Here is a 17,081-nt window from a genome sequence, read left to right on the forward strand (position 1 = left end):
CTTGCATGGGCCAGTGTGTGTTTCTGGAGAGTGGCAAGAACCTTGCCTCTCAGCGTAGTCCCCGAGTGAGCACAGTTAGTACCCCTGAGGACCTGGTTAGAAATGCAGAGTCCCAGGCCTCCCCCACACCTGCCAGCTCCTCACCTCCAAGGGTGGAGTCTAGTAGGTGGCTTTGGCATCGAGTCTCTGGGAGCTGCTGAGGCCATCGGCCACACCATGCACTCCCCACCACCCTGGGCGACAGGTGCTGGGGTGACACTCATTGCTGGAGATGTGAGGACCAACCTGGTCCAGATGACGGTAGGACTGCTGAGAGGCAGGACTGGGCCACAGCCCACGTGGCCTGCCCTGGAAGTACTTCTTTGGATCCTTGAGGAGGCCAGGTGGAGCCTTCAGAGCCCCTCCCCACTCCTGCAGGATCTGTGTGCGAGGGACCCACAGGCACTGCCACAGCTATTTCCAACCCTTTATTGGGGCTCTGTCAGCCCCCAATAAATACAATACATTAAAGCCAGAGCTGAAGGAGTCGTGCACCCCAGGACGCACCTTCCCTACAACCCCAGCCAGGCAAAATAAGTTAGTGGGGGGACCTCCCACAGCCGGGCAGGCAGTGGCAGGCTGGACTTGCACATGCCAGTCTAAAGTGCATCTTGGTTCTGTAGTCCCCACGAGGTTGGTGGCGGTGGCGGCGGTGGCGGCGTGAGCCCTGGCCGGGCCACTGGGAGGTTTCCGGCGCTCACACTGTGCCAGCAGTGGCCGCCAGGGCTGTGTGTGTCCATCCAGGATGGCCACGGGGCCCCCCCAGTCCTCAGGAGAAGCTGTCGTCAGGCTGCGGCTGGGTGTCGAAGGGAGGGTCCGAGCCTGCGATGCCCTGATGCAGCTTCTCCAGAGAGAACTTCATCTGCAGGGAGGAGGGGACAGTGGGGGCGGTGTACTCCTTCCCGCCACCCCTCTTTCCCCCAGTGGACAGCCCTGGCCTCACCCAAGGTCAGCCACATCGCACCCCGGAAGGGGCTCTGAGCAGGCCCAGGAGGCAGGGAGCCTGGAGTCACAGTCTGGGTGGCCTTGGCCCCCAGGGAGGTGTCCTCTGTATCAGGCCCAGGAACCTATTCCATAGGATCAACCTCGAGCCTGGACACACACCCGGAGCCCAGGCTAGGGCAAGTGCAGGTGAGTCCTGGGGCGGGCAAAGAGCTGTTGGGATCTCTCAATGGTTGTCAGGTGATGGAACATGCATCGCTGCCCCATGTACAGAGCAGGTGGCCTGTGGCCACATGGTCAAGGTTGCCCGCATCAGGTCACACACCAGGATTTGAACAGGTCTGAACAGGGCGTGCCTGGATCAACCAGAGAATCCCTCTCTCACTCTGACCAGGTGGTGTCCTCTGTCACCCTGAAGGTGGGGGGCGGGAGGGGAGAGGAGCCAGCCTCCCCCAGGCCACTGTGAGGAGGGGTTAGGGAGCACAGGGAGAGAGCAGGTGACCCCAGTAATCGACAAGGGCGAGTGCTTTGGAGCTGCAACCCCTGCCTTGGGAGCTAGGCTGTCCATCCAGGATGAGCAGGGTCAAGGGCAGGGGTTCAAGGGAGACCCCTGGGCTTCTCTCCAAAACACCAGTTGCTTCCAGCCCATTAACCTGTCCCCCCCCCCCCCCGGTCGCTTTGCAGGGTCTCCAGCCCACACCGCCCCTACCTCGTCCAGGAGCTCCACAGATGCTCTTAGGATCTGCCTCCACTTGTGTACCTCCACGCTATGGAACTGCTTCTGCAGGGCCAGGATCTCCGCCCACTCCGTGGCTGTCTGGGGGAACTTCCTGCGCGGACAGGGATGAGGACACGGGCCTGAGCTGGGAGCCCTAGCCTCCTGAGGTCTGCCTCTGGTGTGTCAGGGAGAGGACCCAGCACCCCGGACACACCACTCACCCTTTGGCCAGGGCCAGGCTGTGCCAGGACTCAAAGGTGTGGGCCGTCCTCTCCAGAGACCACAGGCGGTAAAAGAGGAGGGCGTTGAGGGCAATGAGGACGATGAGGCTGGGGAGGGGTCAGAGGTCAGTGTCCAGGGACCCAGATGCAGAGTTCTGTTATCTCCTCTTTCCCCAGCACATACATATGATGCCTGGAAGGGCACCACGGTCACCCCCTTTCCAGGGGGAGGAAAGAGACTTGCACACGGTCACACAGCCCCAGGTCTTCTTGGTGGCTCAGGCCCCAGGTCACCTCCCTGGGGGAGTTAGGTGGGGGAGCTGTTGCAACCAGGGGCCCAGATCAGGGAAGGGGCACAGGCATAGATGGGGGACCCTACCTCACACAGATCCTGCGAGGCAGCCAGGAGGAGACAGAGAGGTGAGAGCCAGAATGCACTGGCCGCCCCCACCTTGCCCCCTCGCCCCCACCCTTGGCTGGCAGTGTGGAGCTGAGCAGGCCAGAGGCCCTGGTTCCCCAGATGACCTTCACTTGTCAGGGTCAGCTCTGGCCTCACTTCCGGTTCCTCAGGGTATCCCCCTCATGCCTACCCTGGCACACCTGCAGTCCTGGTCCCCCATTGCTTCTCATCACAGCCCTTGCCAGGGCTCCTCACTGCCCACTTGTCAGACCAAACAGAGAGTCTCATTGGCCTCCCACAGCCCCACCACCCTGCCTGCCCCTTTGCCTGAGCCTGCCCAATCCTGGCCCCATCGCCCTGCCCCAGGACTGCTGGTCCCAGCCCGTCCCCAACAGAACCCAGTTTAGGCACAGCACGGAGTCCTGGCCTCACTCACACGGCACTGATGAGCACCAGGGCGCTGGGGATGCCTGCCCCGGGGCCTTGGTCCACGGTCGGTTCAGAGAAACGGGAGCTAAGGGAGCCTGCAAAACAGCAGCCTGGGTCAGACGCTCCAGCCTGGGGATCCCATCCACCCAGGCGCCACCAGCCAGCTGCATGCATGCTCACCTGAGGGGTGCAGGCCAGCCCGCGCCCCAGGCTCGGGTTCCGGGTGCTGGGGCCCATCGCTGTGACCTCTCCAGCTCAGGGGTCGCTTTCGCCTCCGCAGGCCTGGCAGCAGCCCCCGGGCCTCCTTGCCGCCCTCCTCCAGGGAAAGCTTCTCTGCTTTGGAGAGCTCTCGCTCTGTGGGGATGGACAAGAGGCTTGTGGTGGGCAGGGAGGGTGGGTCCTCACCAGGGCTGGACCTGTGCCTCCCTCTCCGTGCATGTGTGCAGCAGGCCGCTGACCCCCTTACCCAGGTGGTGGAAATAATCCTCAATGCCACTCCACGAGTTCTTCTCAATGAGAGACTTCACAAGGCTCCACGGCTGCTTCCGGTAGCGGATCTCGGAGGACACGCTGGGTGGGTGGACAAGGGTGGGGCTGGGGTGTGTCTCAGCCTCCAACGTCCCACCACAGGGTGGGCCCTCTGTCCCTTACCCACAAAACCAATGTGTTCAGATGCCCCTGGCTTCCCTGGATGCACTCCAAGGTGAGGGGCTCAGGTTCCCCTCCGCCCCTTGTCTGGTTCTGCCTGCTTGACCGCCTGCCCTCCCCACTTCCCCCAACCTGGCTGCTACATGATGGGGTGGGGTCTGACGAGCTCTCTGGCCTTCCAGGCTTCCAGGCCAGATACCCCATGGCTGTCCGGAGAGCCCTCTCATCCTCAACTGCCTCCCTTGGCCTGCTCTCATCCCTGTCCCCACAGGCTGCAGCCAGAGGGAGTCCAGGGGCTCCTGAGTCAGATCAAAGCCCCTGGGCTGGCAGCTCAGCTTCGGCTGCACCTCGCACAGTCAGACACGGCCTGCAGCTTCCCAGTAACCTCACCCTCACCTTCACTGCCCCAGCCACTCTGGGCAGTCTAGGCACACCCCAAAGCTACCCTCCCTGTTTAGGTTCTGACAGAACTTTTTTCTTCTCAGAAGCCCCTGCCCTGAGTCCTATATTTAGCATGCACCCCCACCGCACCTCCAGGGCACGCCGGGCAGGTCTGTATCCACTGCTCTTCCATTATTCAGTTCCCCGAGCAGACCACGAGCTCCCCAGGGAGATTCCTCCGCTCTGGCCCCAGCCCCCACGCTGGCCCGGGGAGCCCACCCCAGCGCCAGGCACATGGAAGATGCCTAGCTGCTGATGAACAGAGAGGTTCCCTTGCACCAGGGGGCCCTCGCGCTCTCCAGCCCTCTCCCCTGTGATAAGCAAGGGACGCCGCCCTGCCAAGCTGGAGCCCGTGCACCGTGGCTAGCCCCACTCACCGGAGCCGGGCCTTGTTCCGGGCCAGCCCCAGGATGCAGTAGCGGTGGGCAGTGTGGAAGTAGTCCTGGTAGGGGATGCCGTGGGTCAGCACCTCCGAGTCCACCACACAGCCGCCTGCCTGTGGGCCGCGCCGGAACAGCGTCTGTGGAGCAAGGGCGCGGGGGTTGGGGAGTCAGGGCCTCCTGCTGCCTGGGCCACCAAACGTCCTACCTGCCTAGGTCACCCTGCGCCTGGCCTACCTGTGTCTCCACCACGGAGGCGCTCTTGGGGCCCAGCGGGTTGCTGATAGGGATGGTGTACGTCAGCACTCGGCGCTGGTGGCACTTGCTGTCCCCGCTCCATGGACTCAGAGTCACATCTGGGGGTGGGGGGGCAAGAGCAGGATAAGGTGGCCATGCCCCAGGGCTGCAAGTTCTCATTCTCTGGGCTGTGTCCCTAACCCCTCCCTACCCCTCTCCTCGCAGCCCCACCTGCCAGCCAGGAGTGGGCTCAGTCACTCCTGTGGCTTCAACTCCCTCCCACTCCCATTGGGACCAGCCCTGGCTCCTCCCATGAGAATCTGACCCATGGACCTACAACCTTCCAACATATTCCATGAAAGTCCTTGGATCCCTGGCACCCCATGCCCACACACAGGCTTCACCATCTCCCCTCAGATATACTCAGTGTCCTGGGTCCTGTGTCCCCTGCCCCTGCCTGCTAGCAGTTCTAAGTACTGCCCCTGCTTTAGCCCAGCCTGGCCAGCCCAGGGTCCCTTCCGGGCTGCCTGGTGTTGCTTTCCATATCCGGTCCTGGGATAGCCTGTGCCTTATCTGCCTAGAATAGTCCATGGCTTCCCAGTGCCCCAGAGACAGTCAGCCTTCCTCAGATTGGCGGGCAAGACTCCTGCACCAGCCATTACCAGTCTCCTGGGGGCCTCGGAGAGGGTCTTTCCAACAACACACATCGACCCATCGGCTCTTCTGCTGCCTTCCCCCCACCCCCAGTGCCCCATAGCAAGGGCCTCTCTGGTTCAGCCTCTGGGGGCTCCTCTCCACACCCTCTCCCGGAAGCTCCTCTTCCTGCGGGGCCCGTTTGGATTTCCTCTCCTCCCAGCATCCTTCCCTGACACATGTCATAGAGACCTACCCACTCCCCCGGCCTCTCCCAGCCCTGTAAGCCCTTGTTGAGCACTTTGTGTCCATGCCATTCTAGGCACTGCTCTGGTAATAGCCAGGGGGTTCTTAGGCAGTCCCTGTAACACGGGGACCATTACCATACCCCCTTCTACCACATGAGGGTCTCCCAGCCCCACCTCCTAACCTGTGAACTTGCACTGCTGCAGGAAGCCCTGGAGGAAGGGCGAGTCCGAGAACAGCATCTGCTGCAGCCGCTCGGCGCCCACGTGAAACACGGAGTTGATGAGGAGCCGGCCGGAGAGGTCAGGCAGCAGGGCAGCCAGGTCAGCTGCGAGACAGACAAGGGCCTGCAATGTTGTGGGGCGGACTGACAGACCCAGCTCCTTCCCGGAGGGATAAGCTTAGGGTGGGCTCATGCTCCCCACACCAGCCCCCCTCCCCAGCCCTTGCCTAGGACTGCACCCCTGGGCTGGGCACACCCTGCCCCCAGGCCCAGCCAATCAGGATCAAGGTGATGAATTAGGGCCAGCAGTGTTCAGGCACTGATTGGTTCAACTTGGAGAATGTGCCCATTTCTGAGCCAATCAGAGTCAACCCCAGGGTGTTTGCCACTGGGAAAAGCACCCGGGGAACTTTCTCTCTCTCTCTGCTAGGCTTGTCAAGCCAGGCCAGGGCCATCTGTGCCCCAATAGGTGCACAGGCCACCTGAGAATCAGTGGGCACACACAAGAGGAATTCTTACACTAACAACAATAATAGGAAGAAACCCCAGCTGACACTTTGTAACTGGCCTAAGCATCTTGTACGCAGCAAGGTAGCAACCCCACGACACAGGTGTCATTAGTAGGATGGCAACTCCATTTTTCAAATGACTAAAATAAGGACCAGAGAGGTGACATGACTTTCTCACAGTGGCATGGCCAAGCCTGGAACCCCAGCCCTCTGCCTTCCACGTCTGTGTCTTATCCACCCTGCCGGGGGCACAGCGAGCAGAGGCTGGCACAGACGTCTAACCAGCAGTTTGAACAGCACCCCTGCCCAGTGCCCATGATTTCAGTCCCGTGAGCCAGGATCAGCAGGGGCAGCAGCCTTACCCTCCTCCCCGGTGGATGAAGAGGAGTTGCTGGTGTCCGTCAGCAGCTCCTCACTGGGCAGCAGGTCCAAGGGGCCCAGGGAGGTGGGCCCGGCAGGCGGGCTGGGCTCTGTGCTCGGGGGCTCCACCACCGGGGTGGCCGTCTGGCTGGAGGACGCGTCGGGCTGGCTGTCGGTCTGCTCCTCCTTGTCCTCCTCCGCCTGCACAGAGAGGCCTCATCCAGCCTTGCCCACCTCCGTCCGGGCGCTAAGCTTTCCTGCCTGCCCATCTGTCGTGTGCATCAAGCTCCCGCCTGCTGCGCCTTCTGCTCCCTCCCCCTTTGGCTCAGTCTCTTTCCCCACCTGCCCACTTCTGACCTGTCCCTCGTCCCCTCCCCTTCCCTTCTCCTGTGTGACCCTCTCTTCCACCCCACGCCCGGCACCCTCCCGCTCACCACATGGTCTGCGTCGCTGCTGGCGCGGGAGAGATTGGGGGTGAGGCGGCCACGGCGTGAGCCCACGGGGCTTGGCTCCTGGCTGCGGTCAGGGGCCCCTGCGGTCGGCGGGGCAATGTCGCTCAAGGCGATCACATCTCCCACCTCTTTGGGGCTTCTGCAGAAGGGAAGTGGAGGGACTGCTGAGCCCCTGTGACCCCACATCCCTTCCTGGGTCTTCCAGACACCCTCCTTGGTCCACTTGACACACCCCCTGCCATGGCTCACCCGAGACCATTCAGCTGCAAGGGGCAGACATAGTCCTCATCCTCGCTGGTGAGGCCCAGCTCCGAGCCGTAGCACTGATGCACCAGGTGCCAGAGCTCCCGGGGACTCAGGGTCTGACGAGGTACGAGCTTAGGGTCAGTTCTTGTCCAGAGCCCTCCCTGTCAGGTCAGCAGTTCCCCTGGCTACCACCAGGGGGAGCACGACTTCTAGCACCAGCCGGGCTCCCTAGGAAGCCACCTGCTTGGACCGACCCTGGAGAGGGTGGCGCCTGGGGCCTCAGACCTCCCCACTATCCTTATCACTCCGGCCCGTTATGGGTCCCGTGGGTACAGCGGAGAATGTGGAGGTTCGTGCCTGAGTTCATGTGAGTGACCACAATGCAGTCTGGGATTCCAGCCTGATGAGCCGACGCCCTCATGCCTCCTGTGCAGTCCTGCTGAGCCCTGGCCTTCAGCGAGCCCTGGCCAGGGCAGCTGGGCAGGGATGCTGACCTAAGAGTGATGGTGACAGCAGCAGCTGGCGTTCTTTCGGCCCCCTCACCTTCGTGCACTCATCGACTCCTCAGCAATGCTGGGCAGCAGGTGCCATCAGCACCTTCGCTCCAGACCACACTGCCGACACGCACACGGCGAGATGCCTGCGGTCGTACAACCAGGCAGTGGCAACCCTGTGATGTGATTCCGGAGGTGCTGCTCCAGTACATGGCAGCCTGGGAGCTAACTCCTGGGCTCTCCAGCCTCCTTAAGAGCCGGCATTCCCGAGCAGTTCCTCTGGGTCCTGCGAACCTGCTGGACCAGTGGGGTTCAGTGGCCTGCCCCAGGGATGGGACTGCAGTGCCTCTTCTTCACCCTCCTTGGCGACTGCCCCACCTCCCTCAGGCTTCTGAATGGGATCCTCTAGCATCCTGTCCCCCGGGGTGGCCACAACTGCAGCCCTGTCCCTAGAGACAAGAACAACCCCACCACCCCACCAGGACAGGGCCCAGGGCCACACGGCACAGCTGCAGGAACTGGCAGACATGTACAAAGACATCCCAGCACCTGTCCATCCTCCTCATCTTCACCTGTGGGCAGGGAGCCCTTGCCCCAGCCTCAGCATTGAACCCCGAGTGGTTCACACCAATTCTTTCTTTAGTACAGCCCCTGTTCAGGGGTCAGGCACAGCCGCTCGTGGCTGCCCCCTGGTGGTGGCCATGGAGGAAGCTGCAGGTGAACCCAGCCTGGAGCCTGTGGGTGTTCCAGCCCAGGTAGTCCTCAAACCTACTTTTTCCAGGAGCGCGTTCTGCCAGAGACGGAAGATGAGGAGGAAGCAGCGGTCACGGGCCCCAAAGGAGGTGAAGAAATGCTGCAAGGGGAGAACGGGGCATGTGGTGGGAGGCATTCTGTCTGCAGCAACCCCTTTCCTGAAACCTGCCCTCACTCCTCCCAGCATACACTGCACACAATGCTGCCCCCATGCCAGGCCAATGCACAGGCTGGTGGCAACCCCTTTCCTGAAACCTGCCCTCACTCCTCCCAGCATACACTGCACACAACGCTGCCCCCATGCCAGGCCAATGCACAGGCTGGTGTCACCTGGATAAGACGGTGGCCGTGGCCTTCCTCAGCGCCAGCCTCTGGGCTAGGGCTGGCCCTTGATGGGCAGGGCCCCTTGCCAGGCCGCCCTAGTCCCTGGCAGTGACATGTGGACCTACCCAAGACCAACACCACACCAAAAGCTTTGGGCTGGGCAGTCCTCCCCCACCCCTGTCCCTCTGCCCTTCCCGTTCTTGCGTGGCCACTGGTGTCTTACGTCATCCTGCGAGCAGTAAGCAGAAGCAGGGGGTAAGGGGCTTGTGAGGAGTGGAGGTATCCAGGCCCTGATTCCAGCTGCCCTGCAGCACTGCCAGACCAGGGCCTGGCACATGCAGTCTCAAGTGGGGCATGGCTGCACCACACTGGAAGGAGCATGGGGGTTCTGGAGGGGAAGGTGGGGCTCCTCCCAGCTCACTTTCTCATTCTCTGTGCAGATCTGGATGGCATTGGGGATCAGCTTGGCTGTCTTCTCCTTCTTCAGACATGTCACTTCTTTCAGCTGGATGGAGATCTGTGGGGCGCAAGGTGGCAGGTCAGAGGGGCCAGAGTCCCACCCCCCCACCGCACCTCCCCGTGCCCGGGGCCGCACCGTGGTCTCCCAGCGGAAGATGTTGCTGTAGAAGCAGATCCAGTTCTCGGAGAGATAGAGGCGGCCTTGGAGGAGGATCTCACGCTGCAGGGCGCAGGAGTAATCTGAGAACAGCCGAGGGGAAAGACGAGGCCCACTGGAGTCAGTGACCGCTTGTGGAACTACAGCGTGGGGGTGAGGGCAGGGGTGAAGGGTGGGCCTGGGGCACTGGCCTCACCCACAATGAGCCGCTCGGCCTCCGGCAGTTTGCTGAACAGCTTCCGGAAGTCCTCGTTGCGCTGCTTGTACGTGGGGCTCAGCATCTGCAGGCAGTGTGGGGGGCAGGCACGCTGCCAGCTCTGCCCTTGCTAAGCCCTGTGCCCCACCTCCCACTGTCTCCTTAGCCTATGGGGGCTCTTGGGGACCCAGTGTTTATCCCACTGCTGGCTTTGGTCACCATGACGATGGTGGCCACTTCCTATCTTCGTCCCCAAGCCACCCCCATCCCTCAACCTGGTGCCGGGGGCACTGCTATGTCATTTATGAAGCCAGGCTAGGTGGAGAAGGTGGGGATGGCCTGCAAAGGTTAAGCGACTCCCCCAGGCTCACATAGCACCTGTCAGGCACACAAGCTGTGACCCTGGGTCTGTTCGTCTTGGCACCCATCCCCTGCCTCCCACTCACCCCCTCTGCCCACACTTACGCTGTACCAGCTCTGCATCTTCTGCAAGAGAAGGGATAAGGGTCAGGATGAGTGCCCTCATGGCCCTGCCCAGCCCCCCAGCCCCCCAACCGGGCTGGCACTCACCTTGCTGTTGCGAATGAAGTTCCGGCTGCCTAGGCTTTGCGTGCTGGGGGTCCCGGGCACTGCCCCCTTCTCTGAGGAGCTTTCTGACCCCTTCTCCACCATGCTGCCTGCCTCTGCCTCAGGAGGGGGCCGGCTTGGAGGCAGAAGCTGCAGCCGCTTCCGCAGAGATGGGGAGCTGCTGGGTGTGCTCCGGCCAGAATGTGGGGTGGTGCTGGGGGCAGGGAGAGAAAACGGGGTGCTATGGAAAACACTTGCTGGCGTCTGGGTCAGGACCACATCCGCTGGCCCATCCAGCAGCCTACTGATTCTGATCTACCCACCCACACACGGAGCTGTCTCAGCCAACACCTGCTCACCCACCCCCCAGCTCCAGTCACCCCACTCCACTTCCGAGCAGGGCAGCTCACAGCAGGTGCCCTGGTCACTTCATGTATAATCTAGGGATGACAGACACACAGCCTCGGCTGGTTGTTTTCATAACAGGAAGTACTCTCAACAGGGCCAGCTACACCGCAAGGCTGCGAAGCACCTGCCAGGCTTCAGAACTCAACCCATCACTCAGGCCTTCACTACTGATGGAACAGACTCCTCCCCCCGCCCCTGTTCAGCTGTCTCAGGGGAAAACAAACCGTAAAGCCTCTCTTCCTGTGTTTCTTTCCTTCATGTCTCATTTCTAACCGAAACCCAACAGCTCCGAGATCTGTTTCCCATACTCGCATTACGCCTGGCTTCTTCCTGCCCCGGCTTCCAGGCCTTCCCACCTCCTCCCCACCAATGGGAGCCTGCGGAACACCTGAGTCAGGTCTGGGTCCTTCCTCCAGGGTCAGAGCTCTGCCCAAGACTGAACCCTGCCCCAGCTAAAAGCCCAGAGTCTTGAGCATGGCCCCCAAGGTCTCAGCGACTGGGTCCTCCCTGTTGTCACGTTCTTCCTACTCCATTCCAGAGGTCTCAGGCTCCTGCAGTGCCTTATACTTTCCAACCTCATTCCAGGTCAAGGCCTCGGGCCACATGTCTGCCTACTGGCCAGGCACCGGCTCACTGTCTAAGCAGTCACACCCTACTCTCTCTAAACTTGCCCTGTTGCCATAGTCACTTTCCCGGATTGTGAACTTTGGGATGTCTTGGTTGCCACTGTGTCTGTTTCCAGCAGCCTACACAGGAGGCGGTTAGCACTGCTGCGCCGGCTGCGTGAGCAGAGACCGCGAGCCGCGGCGGCAACGGCAACTCCTGCTCTTGGAGAAGCGGTGAGAAGGCGGAGGCCGAGCAAACAGAACACCCTGTGACTGGACAAACATCACATGTCAGCAGGGCCACAGGGCTGCCAATCGGCAACTTTCAAGCGACGTGTACCGCTGGCTCCTTATCAGGAACTGCTGTTAAGTTCTCTGATGATAAACTTTATTATTCTGCAAACACCACCTAACATTTGATGCCATCCAGGAGGAAGACAAAGTGAGGCACTACGCGAGAGCCGCTCGCCACAGGACCCATGGCCCGATGACTGCAGAGGCACAAGCCCAGCCAGGAGCCGCCCCCCAATTCAATCTAGGGTGCAGGGCACCTTGGGCTTGTCTCTAGTTTCAGACCTCAGCACTTGCCATCCCACATCCTATGACATGTCTGCTTAGTACGTAGATCTGTGGTCACCCTGCGGGTGGGCCTGGGTGTTTTGGGGTCACCACCCTGTCCCCCACCCCACCCAGAACACAGTGGAGCGTCTTTGTGTGACACCAAGGTATTTCAAAAAGCTCCTGCAAAATGGAATTAAAAGAGAAGCTTCCGTTGGTGTGAAAAGAATCTTGAAGGTGAGTGTACACAACTTGTATACAATGGGGCCTTCCAAAACTTCATGAAAAAATGCGGAGGATGAAAAAAAAAACTAGACACAAAATGGCAACATTTTGCAACAAAAAATAAATGTATCTTTCAATTCCACCTCTACTCCCACCCCCCAAACTTTTCGAAGTATTTGCTGACTAAGAAAAAGCATTTAGGGAGCCGAATAAATGAACACAAAAGCTGAACTGCTGGTGGCCGAAGCCACTGCCACTCCCTGGTGCCACCCCAGCGGCTTCCGCCTTCCCTGACCTGCCCACAGGGTCTGCTCGCCACCTGCGTCTGTCCTCCCTGTAAAAGCCCAGGCCGGGCTGCTCCATCTGTGTCTTCCCCCTCCTGAGCTCTCTCTGTGGGCTCCTGTCTGTGGGCTCCTGTTGCGCCCTACGCCAGCACTCTCCTTCCCAGATGGCCCAGGGACCCCTCACCTCCTGCAGGTCAGAGGGGTCTCTCCCAGCCCTCTCTCTCCCCTCTTCCTCTTCTGCTGTCTCCCAGGGGCACTTCCATATCCCCCAGGTTCTCCTTTTCACTCTGAGTATCCCTGGCACTGGGCAAAGAGCTTTAAAGCCCAGCAGGTGCTCCCCCACCCCCTCGCCCCACCGGCCCCCACAGAACTTATCCAACCAGGGGTGTGCTGGCTACCTCGGACTTGTAGGTTTAGAGGAAGTAGCAGCATGGAGCGTGGGCCCCAGAGTCTGACCAGCTTCCAGTCTCAATGCTGGCCACTTCCTCCCAGCAGGGACTTGGCCCAGGGCCTGGACCTGCTCTGGCCGCAATTTTCTCTTGTGAGCAATGGGCATAAAAACAGCACCCAGCTGGTAGGGTTGCTTGGAAGGGAAAGAGAGATAACAGTATGAAGCCCAGTGCTTAGCAGGTTGCCCCTATGGCAGCTGGTCAATGAACAATGTCCAGGGTACCGCCCTGTCATCTTCCTAGCCACCCTGTGCCAGACACTGCGCTGTCTTCCTCATCCCCACGGGACCTCAGCAGCCAGGAGGGGTCTCCACGCACCAACCCCAAACTCAGTCACTTATTGTTGAGCACCTGCCTTGCCCCTGGCCCTGGGGACACGATGTGCACAGCCTGCCCGCCCCTGCCTGTGGCGACCTGTCATTCGGAGTTCCAGGCAAACCCCGCAATGAGGCTGCTGACCTCAGCCGTGGGCTGGTGTGGCCAGCATCCCCCAGCCCCCAGCAGTTATTGCAACTTGCAGGTTCCGGGACCCTCTCTCCATCTCCTGGGTGTGGAAGTTGGTAGGAGGCCAAGGACCAGGAGGTCCCACTGCTGCCCATTCAAGTTGGAGGGCAGCAGAGAAAAAAGGACAGGAAAGCTAGGGGTGGACGTGGCTTCTGCTGTCAGAGTTGGCTGGGGCAGTGCTGCGCCAGGCTCACTTGGGCCAAGCTCTGGGGACAAGGCGCAGATCTGGCAGGGCGGGAGAAGATTGTTCCGGTGCGGGAACATCAAGTTCAGGGCATGAAGGAGCTGGGCAGGGCTGAGGAGGTGCAAGGTGGCAGGCAGGGGGAGGCGTGCAAGAGGAGCACAGGACACAGTCAGGAATGTGGGCTCCATGGGGGTGACTGCACCCCTCCCCTGCCCCCCACAGACCTGACCTGGAAGCTGCAGGTCTGGGGCAGGGCTCAGGAGCAGGAAGCTGAGGCCAGGCTACAGTGCACGCACACCTCCAGCTGCTTCACTAGAGCAGAACAAAGAGGAAGTGCTCCAAGGGGCTGCCCTACCAGGCCCACTGTGGGGGAGGGAGGGAGGGAGCCTGGAGGCACGCTGGAAGGGGGCGTGGGAGTGGGGTGGGGACTCAGAGCAGAGTGGGGGTTTTGCACTGCAGACACCACACCCCTCATTTCCTGGGCCTCCACAGGGCAGGCACAAATGCAACCCACTAAGGGTAGCAGACAGCCAGGGTCGGCAGGGGCGGGGGGGCGACTGCGCTTGCCTACAGCCGGGAGAAGTCACTCTCCCCGCTCTCACACATGCAGGTGGCGTCCAGGGACGGTCACACTCAGACACAACAATCACACAAGGCTGCTGGGGGTGACAGAAGCACACCCACACCCCTCAACGCACACAACAGAAAGCCAAGTGCAGCCACGCAGACACAGGCCCAGTGGGATGCCAGCGAGGGCTAGAGGTTGCCTGCACTAGCCTGGGGTCCCCATGGGGAGGGCCCTCGGTGGGAGAGCCAGTGCTAAAGTGCCAAGGGGCAGAGAACCCAGCCTCGCTTCCCCACGACCGTGGACACCCAAGACCCTAGGGGGCTGAGGACATACCTGTATAGTGGCCCGGCAATGGCGGGCACATGGAACATCTTTGCAATGAAGTGGGAGAGGCACAAAGGCCAATCCTTCCTGTTGCCTCCACAGTCAAGGGCAGACTGAGCAGGGAGGACCCCAAGCCCAGAGAGAGCCACGAGGGGTCTCTGCCTCACCCTCTCGCTCTAACACTCCACACACACAAAGAACGCCACAGAGGGTCACAGGGCCACGGCACCAGTGGATATACAAAACTACACACACACAGACAGGCCTGGGACACAGCAGTGTCACACAGCCACTCACACACACACAGGGCCCTGGGACACACACACAGGGCCCTGGGACGGACACACACACACACAGGGTCTTGGACACACCAGTGTCACACAGCCACTCACACACACACACACAGGGCCCGGGACACACACATACACAGGGCCTGGGACACACCAGTATCACACAGCCACTCACACACACAGAGACAGGGCCCTGGGACACACACACACACACACACACACACACACACACACACACAGGGCCTGGGACACAAACACGCACAGGGCCTAGGACACACACACAAGTCCTTGGATACACCAGTGTCACACAGCCACTCACACACACAGGGCCTGGGACACACACACACACACACAGAGACAGGGCCTTGGACACACCAGTGTCACACAGCCACACACGGGTAATTTACATCGGCACAGGGAGCTGAACAAAAGCCTCGGGTGTACGTTACAGGCGCACATGTGTACACCCTGCAAAGCTCAGCTAGACACGCACCCGGAGCCACAGGCTGAACATGCACACACACCAAACGCACAGCCGGGGCACCCCACAACAAAGCTGCGACTAGCACACACACACACACGGGGAACCTGCACTCGCACATGGAGCCACAAAGGCAAGGAGACACGCCACACACAGGATCACCAACCCCACAGCCACATGCAAGGGCGCCCCAGCCCCTACTGCAATTCACACACGAGAGCCCACCCCTATCCCCACACCCACTCCAACACACACTGCTGCCCACAGGGACACACACATTCAAGTTCATCATCGGAAACATTGTTGTGATGGCCTGGGAGGCACTCGCCCCCCCACACCAGGTCCACGCGGGGGTCCCTGCCCCCCAACTCTGACCAGGGCTGTGAGAGGGAGCTGCTCGCCAACCCCTCCTCACCCCGGGCCCGCGTCGGGTCCACCGCCGGCCTCCCCGGACAGAGAACCAGCCCAGCTCGGGGTGATGGGAGCTCCCCACAGGCCGCGCGGCCCCCAAGAGGAGACCCCGGCCTCCTCGCAGGTCCCCCACACCGAGCCCGCGCCCTCCAGAGCCTCGTGCGCCCGCGGCTGGACCCCCTCTCCAACCCTGGCCGCCCGCATTCCACCAGGGGCTGCGCCCCTCGTCTCTCCTCTGCACCCCACCAACTCGTAGCCGCTCCGACCTAGGTCCACGTGTACGAGTTCGGGACCCTGCCTCGGCCGCGTGCCACCTCAAGCCCGCGTAGCCGCCCCCTCCCCGGCGCCCGGTGCCCGGTGCCCGGTGCCCGGTGCCGGCGGCCCCGGTTCTTACTCGAACATGGATGCGGCGCGGCGGCGGCGCCCAGGGCGCAGGGCAGGGCACGGCAGGGCCCCGGCTGCGCGCGGGGCTGGGCTGCGCCGGGCGTCCCCGCAGGGGCCCCGGCCTTGCCTTCCGTGCGGCCGCCGCCCCCACCCGACCCCGCCGGCCGCACAAAAGGCTGGAGCCGCCGAGGCCGCCGCGGCGTCAGCGACTCCCCTTCCTCTCCCCGCCCCGCGCGCGTCACGGCGCCGCCCCCGTCCGCAGCCCGCGGCCGCCGCGGCCTAGACACCCCGAGTCCGCAGGGCTGCCTGATGGCCGCTGCACCGCACCGACCAGCTGGGGAGCCCGGTCCTCCCCGCCGGCTATCTGCAAGGGGCTCCTGTAAGGTGGGCAGCGGCCAGGGAAGACGGGGATGCTAGGATCCGCGCTGTGGGGCTGGCGGGCTGGACTGGGGTCCCAGTGGGTCCGGTAGTGGGGCTGCCGCATCCAGCCCCTGCCTACTACTACCTGCGTGGGGAAAGCGGGGCGAGGGACACGCCGCCACAGCGCAGGGCCAGGTTCGGGGTGGGGTGCAGAGGGGGGAAAGAAGGACTGCGTGGCTGCTTGGGCCAGTGGGGCGGCGGAGGTGGCCACCCCATGCTCGGCAGCCATGACCCGCGGCCACCTGTGCGAGCCACTGTCTCCTTGCCCACCTCATTCCACCCAGGTAGGCTTCCCATTCTTGTCCGTTCCCGGAACATCCTGGGTTGTTTTGGGGGTAGGGGGAGGAGTAGGGAGGGGCAGGCCCAAACTACCGTTCTCTTGCTCTTATATCCCCATGGGATTGATTTGGGGTCTCCACCTGCAAAATCCTGTACCCCCACCCCAGCCTCCTGCTCCCCTCCCTGCTGCCCCCAGCCTGCTCCACACCTGAAGCCACAGGCAGCTCACAACTGCACCCCACTCTGGCTTGGTCCCTTTTGTGTTTGAAGTACCCTGGTCTCCTGAGGTGGCGGCTATACAAATAGGGTCCCCCTCCCTGCCACCTGTCTGTAGGAGGCATGGACCGCTAGGTCCCTTTGTAAGGAAGCTGCTGCCCAGACTTCCCAGCTGTGGCTGTGCCCTCTGAGGTGCCCATTGCTACGCCACCAACGTGTGTTGCCTGACACCCAGATGTGCCCACTGGAGAAGGAGCTACAGTTAGGCGTCAGTGGGGTGATCTGTGACTTTTTTGTGCCTGAAACTCCTCCTCGGGCATGTGCACGCTGCGCCTCATGACTTCACTCGTTCAGAATGTTCGCCATGGATGTTTCTGGTCAGAGCACATGTCAGCTCTTTTCTCTGTGCTCCCCGTG

The 17,081-nt window shown here is 61.8% G+C and overlaps 1 protein-coding gene across 4 annotated transcripts; it reads right to left on the reverse strand.

The window, feature by feature from the left end:
• Positions 1–454: 454 nt before the first annotated feature.
• GRAMD1A (GRAM domain containing 1A) lies at positions 455–15,924 on the reverse strand. Of its 4 annotated transcripts, XM_040976443.1 has the most exons (20): positions 15,760–15,924; positions 10,078–10,288; positions 9,973–9,993; positions 9,508–9,592; positions 9,291–9,394; positions 9,117–9,212; positions 8,391–8,471; positions 7,128–7,240; positions 6,861–7,017; positions 6,429–6,627; positions 5,519–5,662; positions 4,456–4,574; positions 4,216–4,358; positions 3,216–3,319; positions 2,930–3,103; positions 2,757–2,844; positions 2,300–2,311; positions 1,921–2,028; positions 1,691–1,811; positions 455–901 (listed from the first exon to the last, which is right to left on the reverse strand). In XM_040976443.1, exons 1-20 carry the CDS (start codon positions 15,765–15,767, stop codon positions 809–811), a joined length of 2,181 nt encoding a protein of 726 aa, XP_040832377.1. In that variant the 5' UTR covers positions 15,768–15,924; the 3' UTR covers positions 455–808. The 4 variants fall into 4 exon arrangements, with proteins under 4 accessions (XP_040832377.1, XP_040832378.1, XP_040832381.1 ...); XM_040976444.1 differs by lacking the exon at positions 2,300–2,311; XM_040976447.1 differs by lacking the exons at positions 2,300–2,311; positions 15,760–15,924 and adding an exon at positions 10,398–11,450.
• Positions 15,925–17,081: the final 1,157 nt, after the last annotated feature.

The sequence above is a fragment of the Ochotona curzoniae genome, unplaced genomic scaffold (genome assembly GCF_017591425.1).
Source record: "Ochotona curzoniae isolate NIBS_2020 unplaced genomic scaffold, NIBS_Ocur_1.0 contig_2699, whole genome shotgun sequence".
NCBI classification, from domain to species: Eukaryota; Metazoa; Chordata; class Mammalia; order Lagomorpha; family Ochotonidae; genus Ochotona; species Ochotona curzoniae.